This window comes from Aristolochia californica, unplaced genomic scaffold (assembly GCF_029961685.1).
Source record: "Aristolochia californica isolate CCGP_79_NKW_82.1479 unplaced genomic scaffold, dmAriCali1.0.hap1 SCAF_6, whole genome shotgun sequence".
Taxonomy (NCBI): Eukaryota; Viridiplantae; Streptophyta; class Magnoliopsida; order Piperales; family Aristolochiaceae; genus Aristolochia; species Aristolochia californica.
The window spans coordinates 33,229,030-33,252,779 of record NW_027182257.1 but is presented as its reverse complement, the minus strand read 5'-3'; the positions used below and the strand labels follow the sequence as shown (position 1 = coordinate 33,252,779).

At 43.6% G+C, this 23,750-nt stretch overlaps 1 protein-coding gene across 1 annotated transcript; it reads left to right on the top strand.

Moving 5' to 3' along the window:
- Positions 1-21,265: 21,265 nt before the first annotated feature.
- LOC137934102 (beta-carotene hydroxylase 2, chloroplastic-like) lies at positions 21,266-23,281 on the top strand. Its single transcript, XM_068778332.1, has 7 exons — positions 21,266-21,690; positions 21,813-21,872; positions 21,979-22,050; positions 22,136-22,270; positions 22,600-22,725; positions 22,829-22,885; positions 22,977-23,281. The coding sequence occupies exons 1-7, from the start codon at positions 21,304-21,306 to the stop codon at positions 23,058-23,060; spliced, it is 921 nt and encodes a 306-aa protein (XP_068634433.1). The 5' UTR covers positions 21,266-21,303; the 3' UTR covers positions 23,061-23,281.
- Positions 23,282-23,750: the final 469 nt, after the last annotated feature.

Genomic DNA, 23,750 nt, shown 5'->3' with positions numbered 1-23,750 from the left:
TATATATCAAAATATCATCGAAAAATACAAGAACAAATTTTCGAAGATAGGGGCTAAATACCTCGTTCATCAAAGCTTGAAAAGTGGAGGGTGCATTGGATAACCCAAACGGCATGACGACGAACTCAAAGTGGCCATGGTGCGTGCGGAACGCCGTCTTCTCGATATCAGAGGGGTGCATCCGGACCTGATGGTATCCCAAATGGAGGTCGAGTTTAGTGAATAACCACGACCCATGTAACTCATCCAGAAGCTCATCCACTACCGGAATCGGGAACTTGTCTTTTACTGTCTGCACGTTCAACTCCCGATAATCCACGCAGAACCTCCATGTCCCATCATGTTTCTTCACAAGTAAGACGGGTGAAGAGAACGGGGAGCGGCTGGGACGTATAAGACCCTGTTTCAACATCTCATTGCACTGACGATCTATCTTGTCCTTCTGAAGGTGTGGGTAACGGTATGGTCGCACGACCACTACCTCAGAACCTGGTTTCAGATAGATCCTGTGGTCACAGTGCCTCATGGGAGGCAACCCCGAAGGCTCCTGGAAGAGGTCATAGAACTCCTCAACCAGACCATCACTAATACTGGCAGGCTGATCCTGTGTCTGCAAAGTGTGTGTGCGGTGGGTCCTGTCCACCTGACGGCCCTGTAAGAGCACCCGACTTCCGGCCAAATCAAAGCTCATGGTTAAAGCCGAAAAGTCCCACAGAATGGGCCCCAATGTTTGTAACCATTTAATTCCTAAAACCATATCAAATCCCACTAGGGGAATAACAAAAAATTCCGCATTAAATGAAGTAAATCCAAAGGAAAAAGTTACCGCCTTTCTAATCCCATAGCTAGGGACCTTCTCGCCATTGGCCACTGAGATGGTGGCTGTCGGTTGAGTGTGTATCTGGAGCTGGAGATGTTGTGCAGCTGTCAAACTCAAAAAATTGTGTGTACTCCCTGAGTCGACTAGTCCCACTAGTTCTCGGTCGATGACATGAGCTCGGACTTGCATTGTAGTAGGCGATTTCTGCCCAGTAATAGCATGCAAGGATATCTCTGGTGGTTCCTCCTCGATAATATCCTCTGGTTCCTCTGGATCCTCTGAATCATCAATCTCGAGCCAAAATAATCGTTTACATTGGAGTCCGACCCGATACTGCTCATTGCAGTTATAACAGAGATTTTTGGACCGCCTTTCTGCGATCTCCGCACTCGTCAATTTTTTTATAAAGCTCGGTAGGGAATTACCAGGGCGGGGATCGGCTACCCAAGTCATAGTCGGAGTGTGTCTGGATGGTGCTGTTGTAGATGCTCCCTGAGATGACTTATAACGGCGCCCTTGCCACATGGAGGAAGTGTTCCTCTCACTCGTCCACCCCAGCTTACGTTGATGCAACTGTTGTCGTTGTTCCATTGCTCGGGCCATATTCATGGCATGAGCTAGATCCGTGGGCATAAGGAGTTCTACCTCTAGCCGTAAATACTCATTGAGACCTGCTGTGATAAGGAGACCTGCTGGTCAACCAATGCCCTCTCTCCAGCATGAGCCAACGTTTCCTGGAAGAGTTTTTGATAGTGTTCCACTGAACCCGTTTGTCTCAATAGGACTAACTCTCCCAAGGGGTTGCTGTTGGCGGGAGGCCCAAATCTAACTGTGCATAGATTTTTAAATTCGCCCCAAGTCTTTCCCGGTCTCTCTTTCTCTACTTGAGTCACCCATAACATGGCTTCATCTGTCATATGGAAAGAGGCTAGTTGCACCTTATCCCATTCAGTAGTCCCTTGGTTCAAAAAAAAATAAAAATTCACATCTATGCAACCAAATTACGGGATCCACAGAACCATTGAAAGAGGGAAACTCTAACTTGGTGTACGTTGGGATTGTGCCTCCATGCTGAGGTGTTTGGACAGCAGTGCGCCCAGGCCACTACTCCCCTCTTCTGTGATATGGTTGAGCAACCTCTCACACCTCTGGACTCTGATGTCTCTCTGTCCTCAACTCCTGTAGCATGCTAATGATTCGGCTCATCTCTTCTTCCAAACCACAAACCTTTCCCAACACTGGTTGTGCTGTTTCAAGGCTATCTTCTATCTTTTGTATCCTGATTTGGATTTCTTCATTGCTGATATGATCCCCCATGTTACCCTGCTCTGATACCAAGTTGTTACGGTCCCGGGTCATGGATCGAGTAACACGGCGTGGGATTTGTGAATCCAGAACTCAGAATTTACTCACTTCACGTCAAGGGTCTGTGTATGAGTATTTCTCCTTAACCAGTGCTCGGCCAAGAGGAAAGATCCTCTTTTGAGGGTCCTACCGAGTTGTTGTGCTAGTAGAAGACCCCACAACAATGCTGACATTACTAGAGCAAGGTGCTCTCTTTCTTGGTCACGGCAAAGAGGGTTTGGCCCTCTTTTTTGCTGCTCTAGCTAAGAATGCAATCCTTCTTTCTTAAATAACTTGAAACACGAGTTTGGGATAGATTAATACCTCTTCTTTGATGCTATGATTAGCTCCCATGTTGCACCAGGATTTGCTCAAGATTTGAGGATAAAAATCCTCACTTTGCTGCTTGATAAGGGAGGAATTCAGCCTCTCTTGCTGCTGCTGCCGAGAGGGAGGATAGACCTCCTTTTTGGGCTTGGAAAAGGGACAGGAAGCTCCTTTTCTTAGTAGGGATGATGGTGGATGAATTTGGGTGAAGATGGATGGCAATGGAGGGTGAAGGATAGGTTGGATTTTTGGAGTAAACCCTAAACTCGAGATCAAGAGGTGATCTCAACCTATTTAGACTAGTTTATTCTAAAATCTCAAAGCTTACCTATTTCATTCATACCTATCCCTTAAATAGGGAGTTTTAGGGTTAGGGTTACAATAATTCCCCATAATGCCCTTACATATAAAGTAATTAGAAATAACTCCTACTTAAAACAATATAAGAAATAAATCCTACTTAAAACAATATAGAAATAACTCCTACTTAAAACAATATAAGAAATAAATCCTACTTAAAACAATATAAGAAATAAATCCTACTCAAAGAAATATAAGAATTAAATCCTATTGAGTGAGTTGTTGTTGTCTTCTTCGTTGTGTGACTCGGTGTGCTATTGAGTCCACAACATTGTTACTTTTGTGCATGATTTTACCTGAGTGACTTGGTTGTTTTTGTTTGAAGAACAATAAAAAATTCTTTCAATTTTTAAAAACTTCCATGCAATGGTTTAACGCAATTTGGAAAAAAATATCAAATCCTTAGATCCGATAATGCTAAGGAATATTTGTCTAATGAGTTCAAATCATTTTGTGAGAGTAATGGGCTTCTTCATCAAACATCATGTGCCTATACGCCTCAACAAAATGGTGTTGTTGAAAGAAAGAATCGTCATGTTGGTATCTTCCCAGCCATGGATCTCGTCACTTTCTTTCCTCTCTTCCCTCCATATTGACTGTTGACGTTGGAAGAGAACTCCTGTTCTTTGAATTTGTAATGGTGGAATCGGAATGGAATGGATTGAGCTTTGAAGGAAGCTCGACCTAGACCTCTGAGGGAGAATCCGACCTAGACCTCATAAGGGAGAATTTGACCTGATTGCAACTAATTGATTTAATGCTTGCCTTCATTCAGCTTTTTGTCCCAATAAATATGTTTGGGGACGAAAATACAACTTAGACCCATGGGTCAATTGGTTCACACCAAATTACATCCAAACCAAGCCAAACCAAATTTAACATACATGGAAAGGGAAATAATTTAACTCATATGCTTGTTGATAACTCGGGATGCTATGGAGTCCATAACATCACCCCCCCCCCTCCCCCCCCCCCCCCTCCTGGTGAATGTGCTTGTTCTCAAGCTCGAAAGAGGGGTAGAGAGCCCTAAAAGCGGCTAAGGGCTCCCATGTAGTGTCATTGGGGTCAGCATCAGCCCACTGCACTAGAACCTCTGGATCGCCCTGAATATGGTGAGCCAGCAACACCTGTGCTGGAGTAGAAAGGACCTAACCTTCATGTAGCGGTGGCTGAGGGGAGTGTAGCAATTGGGAGTCTCCCTGGAAGGCCTTCAAGTGAAAGAAGTGAAACACATTGTGGATCTTGGCTTCTGGTGGAACCTGCAAGCGGTAGGCGACTGTGCCAATGCGGTCCAACACCTGAAAGGGACCATAATATTTTGGGGAGAGTTTGTGACGTTTGGAGGCGGTCAGTGAAAGCTACATGTAATGTTGGAGACGTAGCCACACATAATCCCCGGGAGAGAAGAACACTTCCCAGTGCTTCTTATCATAAGATAGTTTCATAGCATGTTGGGCCTCCTAGAGATGAGTGTGCACCTCACTGAGCAGGGCATCCCTTTCTGCTAAAGCCTGGTCCAAGGTGGCTACCTTGGATGTACCTAGTTCATACGACAAAAGCCGAGGCTGATCTTTGCCATATACTGCCTTGAATGGAGTAGTGCCGAGGGCATTGTAGTATGATGTATTATAATAGAACTTTGCCATGCCAGCCACTTAACCCACCTTTTAGGTGAGTCCCCCACAAAACAACGGAGATACATCTCAATCGTCCTATTAACAACCTCGGTCTATCCATCAGTCTGCAGATGGTAGGCGGAAGAGAACGTCAATTTTGTGCCTTGCAGCTTGAATAGTTCTTTCCAAAATGTACTGGTAAATATGGTGTCCCTGTCACTGGTAATGGATGCAGGCATCCCATATAATCAGATAATGTTATCTATGAAGATCTGAGCCACGTGAGCGACTATGTAGGGATGCGCCAAAGGGTGGAAATGGCCATACTTGGAGAAACGGTCGACCACCACAAATATAACGGATTTAGCTGATGAGGGGGGAAGGCCATCAATGAAGTCCATGGACATATCTGACCATACCTATGATGGTAGCTGAAGTGGTTGGAGCAACCCCGCTGGACTTAATGATTCGGCTTTGTTCCATTGACAAGTCTGCCAAGCCGCCACATACTCTGTTACACTGCTTTTCATACCCTTCCAATAAAAATCTCTATTGAGGCGGAAATAAGTTTTCTGTCTACGCTCATGTGTACTGTCATGGAAAAAGGCTAAGATACTAGGAATAAGTGGCGAGGTGTGGTGCAGAAAAATCCTGGATCGTCCAATGGATATCTGATGTTCTCTGTTGAATATCATGATATAATGCAATGAGTTCCGGATGCTGTTGTGTCTCCTCCCGTATAGAATCCAACAAAAGAACTTTGGGCTGACTGATAGCATGTAAGTGTGGCTCTAGAACATCCCAGCGAGACAAGGCATCGGCCGCCACATTTAAACTGCCAGGTTTTTACTCAACTGTAAAGTCAAACCCCATCAGCTTACTCAACCAGTGCTGCTGACGGGAGGTGGTGAGACGCTGCTCAAGAAGATACTTCAGGCTACAACGATCGGTTCGAATAATAAATGGGTGCCCCCAGAGATAAGGCCGCCAATGCTGGATTGCTTTAGCTAAACTGATTAATTCCCTTTCATAAGCCGCTAGTTTGTGACGGTGTGGGCCAAGCTATCGGCCGAAATAAGTGATCGGGTGGCCTTGTTGCTGTAACATTGCACATATACCTCCGCCCGAAGCATCACATTCCACTACAAACAACTCATCAAAATCCGGGAGCTGCAAAACCGGCGCTGAAGATAGTGTTTCCTTCAACTACTAAAAGGAATGATCCACTGTCTCGGACCAGGTGAAAGCATTTTTCTTGAAAAGATTGTGGAGCGGTGCTGCAATCTAGCCATAGTTGGGATACATTTTCTGTAATACCCAGCGAGGCCCAAAAATCCCCTTAGCTGTGATGGAGGTGGGAGGAGGCCACTCTGTGACGGCCTGAATCTTGCTCTGGTCAACCTTCACCCCAACTGTTGAAATAACATGGCCCAAGTATGCCACCTCGAAGGTACCCATAGAACATTTGGACTTGTTTAAAACCAAATGATGGGAGTGGAGAAGAGTAAATACCTGGTGAAGGGGCTGAAGGTGCTCGTCCCAGTGTTTGCTATACACCAATATATCATAAAAAAAACAAGAACATATTTCCACAAGCTAGAGCTAAATACCTCATTCATGAGGGCCTAGAATGTGGATGGAGCATTGGAGAGACCAAAGGGCATGATGAGGAACTCGAAATGACCATGGTGCGTGCGGAAAATGGTCTTCTCCACATCTAAAGGATGAACTCGAATCTGATGTTAACCTGACTTTAAGTCCAGCTTGGTAAATATAGTAGCGCCTTGTAACACATCTAACAGCTCATCCACCACTAGAATGGGAAATTTATCTTTAAGTGTGTGAGCATTGAGCTGCCTGTAGTCCACACAAAACCTCCATGACATGTCATGCTTTTTTACTAGTAACACCGGGGATGAGAAAGGAGACCAGCTAGGCTGAATAATTCCCTGGATGAGCATATTGTAGCACTGTTGTTCAATTTCATCCTTCTGTAAGTGGGGTAACGATAAGGCCGAACCACCACAGGTTCAGTCCTCATTTGCAATCTGATGCGGTGATCATAGTGGCGAATAGGCGGAAGAGTAGAAGGTGCCTGAAATAAATCTTCAAAGTTTTTAAGTAATTGAGATAACGTACAGAGCTCGATGCTCTGGACTTGAACTGCCTGAAGTGTGCAGCGCACAGTAGCATGTGTGCCATGCAAGGTTATCTGACGTTAGGCCTCTATGAAGGTCATGGTCAGGGCCTGAAAATCCCAAAAAATAGGCCCCAACATTTGAAGTCATTTAACTCCTAGTACCAAATCAAATCCTGCCAGAGGAATCACCAAGAAATCAGCAATAAAGGAGTGGCCCTCAATAGAAAATGGGGTGGCTGTAGAGATACCCACACTGGCGATTTTGGCCTCATTGGCCACTGAAACGAAGAGGCCTATGTTCTGCTGGATTACTAACCTAAGTTGTTTTGCTGCTGGCTGACTAATGAAGTTATGCGTGCTGCCCGAGTCAACTAAGGCTAGTAATTGTAGAAGGTGCAACTGTGTCCGAACTTGCATTGTGTTGGAATTACGTAGGCCAGTGATGGCAAGGAGTGAAATAGTTGGGCCCTCCTGGTCTATCTCAACAATGTCTTCCTCGGGTAGTATGTCCTCAGAATCCTCACAGAGAATTACACTAAATAATTTTTTGCATATGTGACCCAGGACAAACTGGTCATCACAATTAAAACAAAGGCCCTTGGCCCTCCTTTGTTCCATCTCTTGTCTATTTAATTTTTTATGCAAGGGGCTGGTGGCGTGGAGGAAGAAATCTCTGCACACTGGACTGCAGTAAGACCTGTACGTGGAGTCCCTGAATAGGGTGATGGCACAGTGGTATTTGTCCTACTTGGCCAAGCTGGTTTTCTGATCAGTGATTCCTTTAGAACACGCTGTTTAGTATCAATTGTCCTGGCCAGATTCATAGCAGGGTCCAAATCTCTAGGGCCATGTAATTCAACCTCCAAACACAGAGCCTCAGTCAATCCAACAGTAAAGATTTGAACATACTGGGATGGCCTGACAAAATTACTAGCTCTGGCCAAACATTCCTAGAAGGTCTTTTGGTACACATCAAGTGGGCATATCTGTTTAAAATTTATCAATTCGCCCAACGGATTGCTACTGGCTGGAGGACCAAACCTCATCATGCAAGATTGTCTAAATGTCTCCCAATCTAGAACCAAATGTTCATTTTGGAATTGGTGGAACCATAGGAGCGCTTCATCGAGCATATGGTATGTGGCCAATTGGACCCGGTCATCCGCAGGTGTTTTTTTATGGTAAAAGAACTGGTCACATTTTTGTAACCAGACCAAGGGGTCCTTAGACCCATCAAATTTTGGAAAGTCCACTTTCACATAGCTGGAACCGAATTTGGTCCCTAGGAGCGAGGTGCCATAGGTGGATGGGGCTGGCGCAGCGGTGGTGGCTGCTAGTGCTCGGCCGACGGAGAATAGGCTGCTGGCGGCGGTGGTCCTCGACCCCCACCTTCATTAAGTCGCTGGAGAATCAGCTCTAGTGTCGTATTCATGGTCTCCATTGAAGTGCGAAGATCATCAATACCTGTATCTGATCTTTGATAGTTTGCATCAATAAGCTTACGGAAATCCTTCGGGGAAGAGGAATCCCCAAGGGTGGACCTGTTCGATACCAAGATGTTGGGCTCTTCCCGGGCCATGGATCTCGTCACCCTTCTTTCCTCTCTTCCCTCCAGATTGACTGTTGCCGCTGGAAGAGAACTCTTGTTCTTTGAACGAGTAATGGTGGAATCTGAAGACGGACGTTCAGAAAGGTTCTCGAGATTCTCAATCAAATCAATCGTCCAGGCGTGCGGGAGCAAGACCAAGCCGAGCCACTAGGACAGTCAGCCCTTCCCACGTGTCAAGTTGAATAAATGAATGCAGCCTCAACCAGAGAGATCAACCTGCGCGTTTTCGCGGGCCGTCGACGGCGCAGAACGAACTAATCCGCGACCGGCAAGTGAATGGATTGAGCTTTGAAGGAAGCTCGACCTGGACCTTTGAGGGAGAATCTGACCTAGACCTTAGAAGGGAGAATCCGACCTGATTACAACTAATTGATTCAATGCTTGCCTTCATTCAGCTTTTCGTTCCAATAAATATGCTTGGGACGAAAAATACAACTTAGACCCATGGGTCAATTGGTTCACGCCAAATTACATCCAAACCAAACCAAACAAAATTTAACATACATGGAAAGGGAAATAATTTAATTCCCTATTCCTGTTGATAACTCGGGATGCTATGGAGTCCATAACACGTCACCTCTTTGAGGTTGCTCGGAGCCTCCTCTACTCCATGAAGGTACCCTACTTTTATTGGACTCATGCTATTCTTACAACATGCTTTCTCATCAATAGGGTTACCTTCATCAGTATTTAGAAATTAAACTCCGTATTCTATTTTGTTTCATGGTGAAGATCCATTTTCTCTTCCTCTTAAAGTATTTGGTTGCACATGTTTTGTTCATGATACTTCACCACATAAAAGTAAACTTGATCCTCGGTCTCTGAGGTGTATTTTTTGGGGGTATTCTCGAACTCAGAAAGGATATAGTTGTTATAATCCTACACTTCGAAGGTTGATGGTATCTCGGGATATGACTTTCTTTGAAGACACTTCCTTCTACTCCTCACATGAGGCTCCTCCTGGTTTTACATCTACTCCTACCACTCTATTGTGTCGTTTCATGAAGATATTACTCAACCCCATGAAGCACTGGTCGTCCCCTCACCTGTGGAGTTGTATGATCCACCTGAGGTAAGTCTTTATCCTCCTCATATGTTTGGGCCTGAATTTTATACTCGGCCTATTGCATTACGAAAGGCAACCCATTCTTGCACTACGTCTCATCCAATTGCCAATTTTATGTCTTCTCATCGCTTATCTTCTCAGTGTGTTTTGTATCTTGCTTCCCTTTTGTCTGTTTCCATGCCACAATCCTATCAGGAGGCGCTGAAGCATCCAGGATGGAAGGTGCCTATAGATGAAGAAATGCATGCATTATATGAAAATCAAACATGGACATTGGCATCACTCCCAAAAGGTAAAATACCGGTTGGTTGCAAATAGGTTTTTTCAATAAAACACAACCCAAATGGGTCGTTTGCTCACCTTAAAGCACGCCTGGTTGCAAAAGGTTATACTCAGTGCTATGGCATAGATTATGAAGACACTTTCTCTCCAGTTGCAACAATGAACTCGGTACGTATCATCCTTTCTATTGCTGCTAACTCATCTTGGTCAGTATATCAGCTCGATGTAAAAAATGCATTTTTAAATGGTGATATACGCGAAGAAATTTATATGGTCCAACCACCAGGATATGTGGTTGAGGGGGAGTATGTATGCCGATTAAAGAAATCATTATATGGGCTTAAACAGTCCCCTCGGGCTTGGTTTGATAAATTTAGTCAAGCGCTTCTACGATTTGGCTTTCATAGGAGCTCAGTTGATCACTCAATATATTTTAAAGATACTATCAAAGGAAAGATATTATTGGCCGTGTATGTTGATGATATCATCTTGACTGGAAATGATGCTCATAGTATACAAGAAGTAAAGAATATGATATGTAAAGAGTTCAAAACTAAAGATTTGGGTAAGCTCAAATATTTTCTGGATATACAAGTCCTTCAGTCAAATCATGGAATAGTATTGTCTCAAAGAAAATACGTCTTGGATCTTCTTGAAGAAACAGGAATGAAGGGTTGTAGACCAGTTGATACACCTATGGATGTGAATGAAAAATTGTGTGCCACAACTGGAGAAGATGTTGACACTGGAAAATACCAAAGACTTGTGGGAAAATTGATCTATCTCACGGTAACCAGGCCAGATATATCATATGTTGTGAGTGTGGTAAGCCAATTCATGCACAAACCACAAATTACTCACTGGCATGCATTGGAGAGAATACTTCGATACTTAAAAGGTGCTCCAGGAAGAGGATTGCAATATAAACAACATGGTCAGTTCAATATAGAAGGCTTCTCAGATGCAGATTGGGTTGGATCACCCGATGATAGAAAATCTATATCTGGGTATTGTACCCTTGTTGGGGGAAACTTGGTCACATGAAAAAGAAAAAAGCAAAACGTGGTTACAAAATCTAGTGCTGAAGTAGAATACCGAGCTATGGCTCACACTGTAAGTGACCTTTTATGGATAAAGATGCTTCTTACTAAATTGGGATTTTATAAAGGAAGTTCTATGGGCCTACATTGTGATAATCAAGTAGCTATTCACATTTCGTCAAATCCAATTTTCCATGAAAGAACTAAACATATTGAAGTGGATTGTCATTTTATATGGGAAAAGTTTCAAGCATGAATAATTTCTCATAAATATGTTTCATCTCAAAAGCAATTAGCTGATATCCTCACCAAACCAGTAACGTCCAAAGTTCTATCTTATATAGGTGGAAAACTGGGTATTTATGATGTATTTTCTCCATCAGCTTGAGGGGGGGTGTTGGAAGATGGGCTCAAGCCCACAAGTTCAAGGCTAGAAGCCCACACGTCAAAGGAGTGGCAAAGTGGTTATTTATGATATGTTCCATAAGGATGGCATGGAGATGTAAATACATTGTCTTAGTATGTCTTTTAATCTATCGAGTTGTAACCCTAAGGTCTTTGTAACACTATAAATAAGAGCATTAGCTAAGAGGTAAGGAACTCAATCTTTCCCCTCTCTTTGGAAAAACGTCCAACCACCCTCTCTTCTCTCTTGACGCATTCTCTCCTTCCCTTAATCCAAAATCTCCTCTCAAACGTCCTTCTCGTTTCTCCCTCTTCTCTCTCTTCTCTCCTTCTTCTTTCACGTTAACCTAGAGTCATTCTCATGGGGTCCTAATTTCTACACTGGTTAGTTGGCAGACTAGAGCAAGATGATCGCTGCACCACTTCCCACTTGGAAGGCCACCTGTTGTATGCAGTATGTGTATGGGTAATGTTTCAACCATTCCAATTGGGACAAGCTGCTCAGAATGCCAGAGATCATCAACCATCCCCATAATCTTGGAGTGGTACGGTGGTGCCAACGGTTGTCCATACCCAGCACTAGTGTCACATTGTTCTGGGACCTCTGGATATGCACTTTGAAGGTTGAGGTGGGGCCTTAAATAAGTGCATCTTTTACTTCCAATAGCCAGTCTTATGTCTTCTTCACTGCACGTATATCTAAATGGCAGTGACATGTCCATTGCCTACCCCTGAGAGTGAAAAGGTGCCCATCGTAGAGGGAATCAGCTTTGACCAGAAATCTTTTTGCGGTTATGCATTAGAATGTCCCTTTCAGATAAAGCCAAAAACTGATAAGGTGCACTCTGTGGCAGGCTAGCTAGAGCATCAGCAACTACAACCGGGATGCTGCCCCAATTTTTTGATATTGCATGTGCTCTCTTCAGAAATACTCTAACCTGACCCAGTTTTATACCTCTACCCATATTGGGACCTATCAACAAGAAGGTAGGAGGGTTGTGCCCTGTTGCATTTTTCCCAAGATACAGAGCCTTTGGAACAAGTCCACCCCCACGATCAGCAACAGCATATGGGTGCCACAGCCCTTTGATTTTAAGGAAAGATCTGCCATGCTCATGGCAAGGAACTGCAGAATTTGAACCATGTGACAAAAGAACAGGTCTATGTTGTGGTCTCTGACCATGGATCAAGTCACTCGTCTTTGGAAGAAGTTGCCATGAGTTTCTGGGGGTAGAGCCTGGTCGTTGAGACCTCTCTGGTCTCCCTAGGATGTCGATTTGGTGGGAATGTGGGTTAAAAATAGATTATGGAAGAGAGAGGATGGAAAGGGTGCCGGAGTAGGGGATTTAGACTCTTCAAAGGGAGTCTACAACTTGGGTTCCAAGGGAATGCCAACCTTGGTTCCTTTGGGAGAACACAGATCCCAAATCCTTTCTTAGTTTTCCATTCCATTCGATAGCCCTTAAGCTAAATCCGAAAATAGAGTTATTACAAGAATGTCATTAAGACTTCCCTACTTACATGAATCAAATAATTAAAAGACATGTACGCATAAGCCATTTTAACTCATAATTCCACTGTGTCACTACGCCTGAGTCAACTCACCACGTCGCCTCTGAATGACTCGTCCTGCTATCAAGTCCACAACATCACTCCCCCCCATAAAAATGAGGTTGTCCACAATCTCGAACGTGAGGTAGGCTTGCTGGGAAATGTCAATGTCCTCCCAAGTAGCATTGCTGGCGTTTGAGTGTGCCCATTGAAGTAAAACCTCCCTACAGTGTGCATTCTGCCCAGCATATAAAATCTAGGTTGGCATGAGAGATAACTAACCTTCTTCCATGGGTGGTAGAGATGATGTGAGGGGAGGGTTGCTACCTTTGAATTGCTTGAGGAAGGACACATGGAAAACATCGTGGATCCTGGCGTCTGGAGGCAGGTGGAGTTTGTAGGCTACTTCACCCACCCGCTGAGAGATGACGAATGGCCCAAAGTATTTGGGCGATAACTTACGTTGCCTGCCATGGAAGATTGCCAGTAATGTTGGAGGCATAACCAAACCAAGTCACCAATGTTGTATTGAACGTCTATGTGTCCTTGATCATAATACTCCTTCATTTTGGCTTGGGCCTACCCCAGACGTAGGTGTGTAACCGCTAGCAATTTTTCCCTCTCAATAAGAGCAGTGTCAACTGCATCCACCCTGGTGGATGCTGGAACATATGAAAGGAGCTAGGGGGGATCCCTGCCATATACAATCCAAAACGGTATCTCCTCTAAGGCCATGTGGAAGGAGGTATTGTAAGCGTACTCTGCCCAAGGAATACAGTCCACCCACTACTTTGGATGATCTCCAACCAAACATCGTAAATACATTTCAATGGTGTGATTGAGCACCTCTATCTAGTCATCTGATTGAGGGTGATAGGCTGATGAATAATTTAATTTGGTGACGCAAAGGTGGAACAGATCATGCCAAAACTGGCTACTGAAGATGACGTCCCTATCACTGACAATGGACTCTGGAATGCCGTGGAGCCGAACAATGTGAGTAAAAAATGTTTTTGCTATTGAGGTGGCTGTGTAGGGATGTTCCAAGGGAATGAAATGTCCATACTTAGAGAATCTGTCCATGACCACCAGAAGAACAAATTTGCCAGAGGATTTCAGTAGACCTTCAATAAAATTCATTGAGATATCAGACCAAACCTGAGTGGGAAGCTGGAGTGGCTGGAGTACCCTTGTTGGGATTAAATGCTCGGCCTTATTGCGCTGACATACAGTGCACGCAGAGACATATGAAGTAACCGAGGATTTCATACCTTCCCAATAAAAATCTTTTCTGCGCCGAAAGAGAGTGTTCTGGATGCCTTCATGATAACTGTTATGATAAGTTGAGAGCACTGCGTCAATGAGAGAAGAGGCTGGAGGAAAATAAATGTGATGCTTGCAAAGAATAATACCGTCATGAATTCTCCAAGAGGAGGCCATTTGTCCCGTTGTAATTTTCTGTTTTAATTCTTGCAACTCGGGAATAGTACTGTGCATTGTATTGATAGATTCCAGTAATGTAAGAGTGGGGTGACTGATGGTATTCAATTGGGCCGAAGATTCAGACTGGTGGGAGAGCGCATCAGCTACTGTATTCAATCGACCAACTCTATGTTCCACGGTGAAGTCGAACCCCAGTAATTTACTAATCCACAACTGTTGCGGGGATGTAGAAATGCGCTGATCCAAGAGATATTTCAAATTATAATGGTCAATGCGGATGATAAAATATCTACCCCATAAATAAGGATGCCAGTTGCGTATTGCTTTTGCTAGACCAATAAGTTCTCTTTCATATGTTGGCATTTTATATTGGTGTAGTGGAAGTTGGCGATTGAAATAGACGATAGGATGGTTGGCTTGTAGTAGAATCGCCCCTATACCGCCGCTGGAGGCATCACATTCGACCACGAAGATTTCCCCAAAATCTGGTAACCATAAGACCGGCATAGTACGAAGTGTTGTCTTTAGAGTCTGAAAGGCTGTGGTGATCTCATTACTCCATTGGAAGGAATTTTGACGCAGCAGATTTGTTAAAGGTGTTGCTAGTGCTGCGTAGTCCTGAATGAACTTGCGGTAATAGCCGGCTAAGCCCAAAAAATCCCTCTTAGCATAAATGTTGCTCGGTACGGGCCACTGTGTAATAGCTGCAATTTTTTATGGGTCCACTATAACCCCGGATGTTGTACTGGTGTGCCCCAAATAAGTAACCTGTTCACTCCAAAATGTACACTTTGTCCTTTTTAAATAAAGCCAATGAGCTCGAACAAGTTGAAAAACCCTTTGGAGATGTTGTAAATGTTCAAGCCACGACTTGTTGAATATGAGGATGTCATCAAAGAATACAAGAACAAATTTTTTGAGATAATCAATAAATACCTCGTTCATAAGCGCCTGAAAATGTGGAAGGGGCTTTAGAGAGACCAAATGACATGACGAGAAACTCGAAGTGTCCGTGATCAGTACAAAAGGCTGTTTTTTAAATATCTAGAGAGTGCATACGGACTTGATGATATCCCGAATACAAATTCAACTTTGTGAAAAACTGGGCCCCGTGTAGTTCATCCAATAATTCATCAACCACCGGATTAGGAAACTTGTCCTTAATAGTCTTGGAATTTAGTTATCTATAATCCATGCAAAATCTCCAAGTTTGGTCATTCTTCTTAACAAGTAGGGCTGGGGACGAGAATGGAGACGTACTCCTTCTAATGAGTCCCTATTCTGGCATCATTTTACATTATCTCTCAATTTCATCTTTCTGTAAATGAGGGTAGTGATAGGAGCGCACCACCACCACCTTAGAGCCAGCCTTCAAACAAATTCTGTGATCACATCTTCTCAAGGGGGGGAAGTCCTGTAGGGTCCTAAAAAATATCATAATAGTCCTCCAATAAATCTTCTAATGACATTGCCAAAGGAGGATGTTGTTGGAGTAGATGCAATTGTGGCTGAATGTCAGCCTTGCGCCCTTGTAACTTTAACAGTTGGCCTGCCAGCTCAAACGTCATAGTTAATGCGGCGAAGTCCCACAAAATTGTTCCCAATGTTTGCAACCATTTAACTCTGAGAACCATATCGAATCCGGCTCAAGGGATAATCAGAAATCTGCTTCAAACTGAGAACCTTCAAAAGAAAATAGTACGGCCTTGCTGACCCCATAACAAGGAAGTTTGTCTCCATTGGCCACTAACATTGAAGCCACTGGGCACGGCTGCACTTGCAGTTGTAATTGCTGGGCTGCGTTGCTGCTAATGAAGTTATGGGCACTCCCTGAATCAACCAAACTGAGGCGAGGTTGGTCATTGACGATGGCACAAAGCTGCATCATTTTGGTAGATTGTAGACTAGTAAATAGGTGGAGAGAGATTTCAAGTTCTGGTTCTTCTTCTACCTGCTCTGCGTGTATGGGCTCTTCCTCCTCATGATCTTCCACTTCTAGCCAAAATAACTTCTGACATTGATGACCAAATGTATATTTTTCATCACAATTATAACACAACCCTCTGGATCTTTTGTCTTCCACTTCTGCTCTTGAAATTTTTTTGATAAATGCCGGTGGAGGCTGACTAGTCTTGGGTGTTGTGGAAGGATTTGCAAGGGCACTGGAGCGCCATGTGCTGCTAGTAACAAACCTGTTATTCTGCCAATGCTTACGATTCTGAAATTTTTGTTTGGCCTCTAGAGTGCGGGCCAAGTTCATTGATCGAGCTAAATTAGAGGGAGCAACAACCTCTAACCGGAGGGGCTCTAATAATCCAGCAGTAAATAATCCCACTTGTTGATCCACCCAGACTATCTTATTGGCTATGGCTAATTTTTCTTGAAATGCCTTCTAGTATTGCTCAACCGTGCCGGTCTGATGCAGCAAAACTAGGTCCCCTAATGGATTGCTTTGAGCAGGCGATCCAAACTGAATTATGCATAAATCTTTAAATTCTTCCCAATCTATGTCCAGATTTTCCATTTCGAGTTGGTGGCCCCATAGTTGTGCTTCATCGAGCATGTGGAAGGCGGCCAACCGTACTTTGTCATTTTCATCTGTTCTTTGATGGAAAAAATTTTCTCACACCTATATAAGATCCCTTAAACAGTGGAAAATCCAACTTTGTGTACCTCGAGATGGTCCCACCACCAGAACCCGAGCTCATGCCATTTACGGTCTGCTCTGCTCGACCCACAAAGTGGTCGCCCTGCATAGCCGCAGGACTCCTCCCTCCGTCACGAGAAGTGGGGTTTCTAACCCCCATCAATTCGTCAAGTTCAGCAGAAATTTGTTGGATTTGAACATTTACCTGAGACGCTCTACTTTCCATCAAAATTGCCAGACGTCCCTCTGTCTCTTCTTGCCCGGATTGTATCATTTCTCTAACGGTAGACCTCCAATCTTCATTGTTCGATGGCTCTCCCATTTCGGCTTGCTCTGATACCAAGATGTTGTGGTCTCTGACCATGGATCAAGTCACTCGTCTATGGAAGAAGTTGCCTTGAGTTTCTGGGGCAAAACCTGGTCGTCAAGACCTCTCTAGTCTCCCTATGATGTCGATTTAGTGGGAACGTAGGTTAAAAATGGATTACGGAAGAGAGAGGATGGAAAAGGGTGCCGGAGTAGGGGATTTAGACTCGTCGAAGGGAGTCTACACCTTGGGTTCTAGAGGAACGCCGACCTTGGTTCCTTAGGGAGAACGCAGATCCCAAATCCGTTCTTAGTTTTCCATTCCATTCGATAGCCCTTAAGTTAAATCCAAAAATAGAGTTATTACAAGAATGCCATTAAGGCTTCCCTACTAACATGAATAAAATAATTAAAAGACATGTACGCATAAACCATTTTAATTCATAATTCCTCTGTGTCACTACGCCTGAGTCAACTCACCGCGTCGCCTCTGGATGACTCGTCCTGCTATCGAGTCCACAACAGTCTACCCAGTGACCCCATCAAACAATTGGCAATAACAACAAATGACCTTAACACATTAATACAGCTAATCGTAGAGAGGATTTGAGACCAGTGAGGAACTTTTCCAGCAAACAACTCAACCAGAATGGCTAATGTCACAGCATCGGATTCTTTCACAATATAGTCCTTGTGTGGGGCAAAATCACGAGCCCCTGCTACTTGCTGTTGAGGAAGAACTTCACCGAGGCCAGTGCGACCAGTGAGCAAAGGAAGGTGTAGTACTGCAGACAATGAGGAAATCTGAAGAGCTTCTTTTGGCATAATGTTTAACCAGCCCACACTATTCCATAGTTCTTGAACAAGAGAGACAAATGCTTCCACCTCTAAGATGTACGCAGGCATTAGGGCTGCTAAAATCAGGTTGTGTCGATCAGATGGAATTGTTTGAAATTGATCCACCACTTTGTTGGCATTGTTGTGCAGTAACTATTGTTGCTGCCTTTGGGCTCCTAGTAGTAAGGTCAGTTTGTTGGAGTGGATCTCTGCAGAACCCCTGTGCGGAAAATTGGTCCCAAGTGTCAAAAGGCGTATAAAAGTGGTGGTCATTTTCCACTCTCGTTGTGGACACTACATGTATGTGATCAAGAACTACAATAGAATGAGGACAATCTTCAGCCACCCTGAGAGCCTTCCTAACCCATTGTGGGGCATCACCGAGATGTGTCTAGAAAATATCGGTATCATCCTTGACTAAACTATCGAAAGTAGCAAGCGGATGATGCTAGTGCGGAAGTAGAGGCAATTGTGGTTGAATTTCCGCCATGCACCCCTGTAAGGTGAACTGCTGGCCTGCCAACTAAAAACTCATCGTCAAAGCAACGAAATCCCACAAAATTGGGCCCAACATGTGCAACCACTTAACTCCCAGAGCCATATTGAATTCAGCTAGAGGAATAATATGAAAATCTGCATTAAAGTGATGACCCGCAATGGAAAACATAACGGTTGTGCTGACCCCATAAGTTGGAAGTTTTTCTCCATTAGCCACTGACACTGAAGCTACTGGGCGAGGTTGTACCTGAAGTTGTAATTGCTGGGCGGCATTGAAGCTTATAAAATTATGGGTACTCCCTGAGTCAACTAGACTTAAGAGAGGTTGCCCGTTGACTAGAGCACAAAGTTGCATGGTATTGGGGGATTTGGGGTCAGTAATGACTTGGAGAGAAATTTCAGGTGCTTCTTCCATTGGCTCTGCACTCTTTGGAGTTTCCTCTTCCTCATCATCCACTTCTAGCCAAAACAACTTCTGACATTGATGTCCAAATGTGTACTTTTCATCACAATTATAGCATAAGCCTTGAGACCTTCTTTCTTCCATCTCTACCCTGTTCAATTTTCTGATTAATGCTGGTTGAGAAGGACTGGGCTTGGGATTGATAGGCGCAGCTACCAGTGTAATTGAGCGCCATTGGTTGCTGGTAGAGGTGGAGCCCTGAGATGGTTTGGCTCCCTGCCAATTAGACCTCCGGTATTGCAGTTTTTGTGTGGATTCTAAGGTCCTGGCCAAGTTCATTGCCCGTGCTAAATTAGTGGGTGCCAGTAATTCCATTTCTAAGCAGAGGGACTCGATTAAACCCGTTGTAAACAGATTGACCTGTTGATCCACACTAACCATGTTGCTAGCCCTTGCCATTTTTTCTTGAAATAATTTTTGATAGGTCTCCACACTACCGGTTTGGCGGAGCAGCACTAGATCCCCCAATGCGTTGTTTTGCGCTAGAGGACCAAACCGAATTGTACACAAGTCTTTAAACTCAGCCCATTTTAGGTTCGGATTCTCCAATTCTAACTGGTGGCCCCACAGACCCTTTATAAATTGGAAAGTCCAATTTTGTATAGTGTGGAATGGTCCCACTACCTGGACTAGTACTCAAACCATTTGTTGTAGGCTCTGTTCGTCCAGCAAATAGGTCCCCTTGCGTGGTCGCAGGGCTTCTACCTCCTTCCCGAGGGGTGGGGTTTCTTACCCCCATGCACTCATCAACCGGAATAGATAAACTCTGAACTTGCGAAGTTACCTGGTGAATTCGGCTGTCCACCAACTCAGCCAGACGCCCTTCCATCTCTTGCTACCCAGCTACCCGATTTGCGTGTATCATTTCCCTGAGGGTAGCCATCAATTCGGCGTTGTTGGATGACTCTCCCATCCTAACCTGCTTTGATACCAAGATATTATGGTCTTTGACCATGGACCGAGTAACGCGACGGTGGGAGAGGATTTATTGTATTTCCGAATCCAACTCTGGTCCCCTGGTTCTGCCCGGACGACCTATGTTGACAGTTTAGGGTGAATCGGCGAAATAGAAGGTGGGAAAGGGGAAAACGATGACGGAGAAGGATGATTCAGACTCGTCGAAGGGAGTATGTTCCTTGGGTTCCAGGGGAACGCCGACCCTGGTTCCTTGGGGAGAACGCAGATCCCTTGTAAATTTCTTCTTACCTTTCATTTCTTCTCGATGGCCTAATAAGCCAAAGACTTGAGCATAACGTTAGAAATTATTACAATACTACCCTCATGGGCCCGCCTACTTACCATTCATGAAATAAGAAATACATGAAACATATAATGCCTAATGTCCTACTCTACTCCACTGAGCCAACAACTTGTCCGCGATGCCACTAGATGACTTATTGTGCTATCGAGTCCACAACACGACCACCACCCATTCTTAGGAAAGTGAGGGCAAGTGAGCATGGAACAGCAAAGCCTCTCCACCTTCCAACTCAAGTGGGAAAAAACAACCTAGAGTCTTTTTTATTACTGAATTTTATCTATTTAAATATAATTTGTTTTTAAAAATCTATAAATATTATCCCAAAATGGATCTTATTTTTAACTGGAATTATTACATATTTTGTACTACGAAGTATTAAAATTTCAATATTTTATAGAAACTTTCTATTAAGTTAGTTTTATACATTATAAGAAAAACTACTATATTAAAAAATATTATTTCATATAAAGTTTTTAATTCAAGTTTCCATATCATATTATATTAATGTGTGACAAAATATTTTATTAAATGCTATATATTGTAGTAAGAATTTATGTTATATTAAAATTTTAGAATTTGTAATTTAAAATATAAATTATTTTATTTTTTAAGTTATATTACACCATATCATATTATGTATTATCTTTATTATTTATATTCTATAATATTATTGGCAAGGTGAGGATGATATAGAAAAATCAACCTATTACAAGTTGAAAATGAATTGTTGCCTACCCTATTTGTTGTCATCTTGTATCAAGATCCAAAAAATCCAAGTCAGCTGCTTTAAATAACTAATCTTATAACTTGAACCAATACCGCGTATAAGTGAAACAAGCCCAATTTTTTTAATGCTTTGATTTTAACGCAAGAGACAATGAGAGGCAGTGAAGGCTGGGGTGGCACCTCTCTGTTTCTTGTACTCGCTGGGCCGACCTCCGCCACACGATTCCCGCTCACTTTTCGACATTTACTCTAGATTCTTATTAAAACTACGTAAACTGCCCTTCCAGACGGGATTTGCAACTGCTACTGTGGACCTCGGCAAAGCACACTCTTTGTTTGGCACGAGGAAGGAGATGTAGGGCTTATTGTAATTTTCACCAAATAAAGTGGCAATATTATATTGATGTGATGCCAATGGCGTGCACAGAACTATGGCGCTCCTACTCCATGCGTTTTAGCCTGCAGGATGACAACAACATGTCGGCCCTCTGCTCTCTTACCATAAAAGAGGAGCTCACCGCTCTCTCGTTCCTCCTTGAAAGCTTTCTCGTGTCTGCTTCCCATGGCCGCCGGACTTGCCGCGGCGCCCACCCTCAAAACCTGTCGTCTTGGTCGAAATCCCTTTTTTGGCACTTTACCCAAGCCCTCTATCCTTCCCAGGTCCTTGCCGTCGATCCGTCGAGCTGACGGAACTAAGAGACGAGTCCTCACCGTCTGTTTCGTTGAGGAACCTAAAGAGGCTATTCTTACCGAAGAAGGAAAACAGAGCATAAGCATAAGCAAAGGCCTTTCTGAGGCGGATCAGATCTTCAGCGACCGTTTGGCAGAGAAATTCGCCAGGAAGAAATCGGAGCGCTACACCTACCTCGTAGCGGCAGTTATGTCCACTTTCGGCATCACATCTATGGCCGTGACTGCCGTCTACTACAGATTCTGGTGGCAATTTGAGGTCCTTTGCCTGATCTTATTTTCCGCTACCATTTGGTTCATCTGCTTTATTCCTCTCGATATCGAGGTTTTGAAGATGAGTAAATTAAGATTACTTCTGAAGACATTCTTTTACTGATACAGGGAGGTGAGATTCCAATCTCGGAGATGTTTGCGACATTTGCTCTATCGGTGGGCGCTGCTGTATGTCCCCATGACGTTATCGCCATCGTAGCCAGAGCTATTTGGGTCTCTTCAAAGCATGTTATTTATTGTTTAAAAATTTCTTCTTTTTTTGTTACTTTTTCAGGTGGGAATGGAGTTTTGGGCACGGTGGGCTCATAAGGCCCTCTGGCACGCATCCTTGTGGCATATGCACGAGGTTAGTTTTCCTTTAAAACTCTCTTTGGTTTGACCTTCTTACAGAGTGGCCACTGCAGCGCGTGACGTTTTGTTGTGGATGGCAGTCTCATCACCGGCCGAGGGCAGGTCCGTTCGAACTCAACGACGTTTTCGCGATCGTAAATGCCGTTCCTGCGATTGGTCTCCTCTCCTACGGATTTTTTAACAAAGGCCTAGTCCCTGGCCTCTGCTTTGGAGCTGTGAGTAAAAGTCTCTCTTTCTCATCTCTGTTTTTTCACTGATTTACCTCATGCTCATTGGTTAGCCTGTGGTATCTCCTTAATTAGAGGATGTGACGCTGCTTTCTTGAAGGTGTACTAGATTCTTCCAATAGAAATCGGAATGTCTGATTCTTTCAAATGATATATGATCGAATGTCGAATACTTGTACGGGGTTCCAATTGCCTTCCATGAAAAGCATTGTTGGAAGACCCCGGACTACTCGCTTATTTCTGAGTCTGGAAAAAGAAGATTTTCTCCTGTTCACGGAACGAGTGACAAAATTTTGATTATCTACGTGTAATTACAGGGACTTGGCATTACTGTGTTCGGGATGGCGTACATGTTTGTTCATGACGGCCTCGTCCATCGGAGATTCCCCGTGGGTCCCATCACCAACGTCCCTTATTTTCGGAGGGTAGCCGCCGCTCACCAAGTAAAGTTTATTTCTCATTGTCCGGCTATTTATTTCATCTGTCGGAGAAGCTTGAACCTTCTTCGTCTCTGTTTATTTATGTGTTTTGGTTTTTTCGTCGCAGATCCATCACTCTGATAAATTCGACGGAGTGCCTTACGGGTTGTTCTTGGGGCCAAAAGTGAGCTTCTCTAGATTTAATGTTTTAATTGGTTTTTGCACTTGTTGTTTAAAGAGTGGAAGATGAAGAGCTGTTGGCCTTTGGATTGTAGGAACTGGAAGAAGTGGGAGGGGCGCAAGAGTTGGAAAAAGAAATAAGCCGGAGAGTAAAATTATCAACAAATTCAAGAAGCTGATATTGTGATTCTTCTTTTGGGTCTTCTACTCTTTCCGGTGAAAAGCAGTCAGAGATATGTAAAAATGGAAATAGAAGGTAGTGTGCACATATTGATTACAAAGGCGGAGGAGAAATGTACACAAATGTTAGGAAGCGAAAATTAATTGTTAAACAGAGAGTTAATTGTCTACTCAATATTTTTTAATGTTATTTATTTTTAAAATTCTAGATGTTTAAAATATCTTTATAAGAGTTTGTTTTACTTATTTATTAGTTCCTTTTCCAGGAAAAGTAAGAAAAAACTTTCCAAGTAAAAATGTGTTTTCTGATTCACTAGTGTCCGACTTTTCTAGGAAATGCATATCTACTCAGAAATACTTGATTTTCCAACTATGGTTTTGAAGCCATCAAACGCCGGAAATTTCCTGCTTGGAAAATCTTCGGGTTCTAATCGGCTCGATGTCTTGACCTAATTCGTTCTTGCAACTCTATCTTCCTCTTCAGATTTCTCCATGACGCTCTCTCCTCTCTCAGCTCTCTCTTTTGTTCTCGATCTCCCTCTCCTTCGTCTCCTCTCCATCCCCTCCATCTCCCTCTCCTCTCCATCGCTTTCCCCCTTTGTCTGTGATCTTCATCAATCCCGTCATATAACTTCCTTCTGGCAATTAGAATCCAAAACATATACGCTTCTCCATCTTCTTCGTCTATT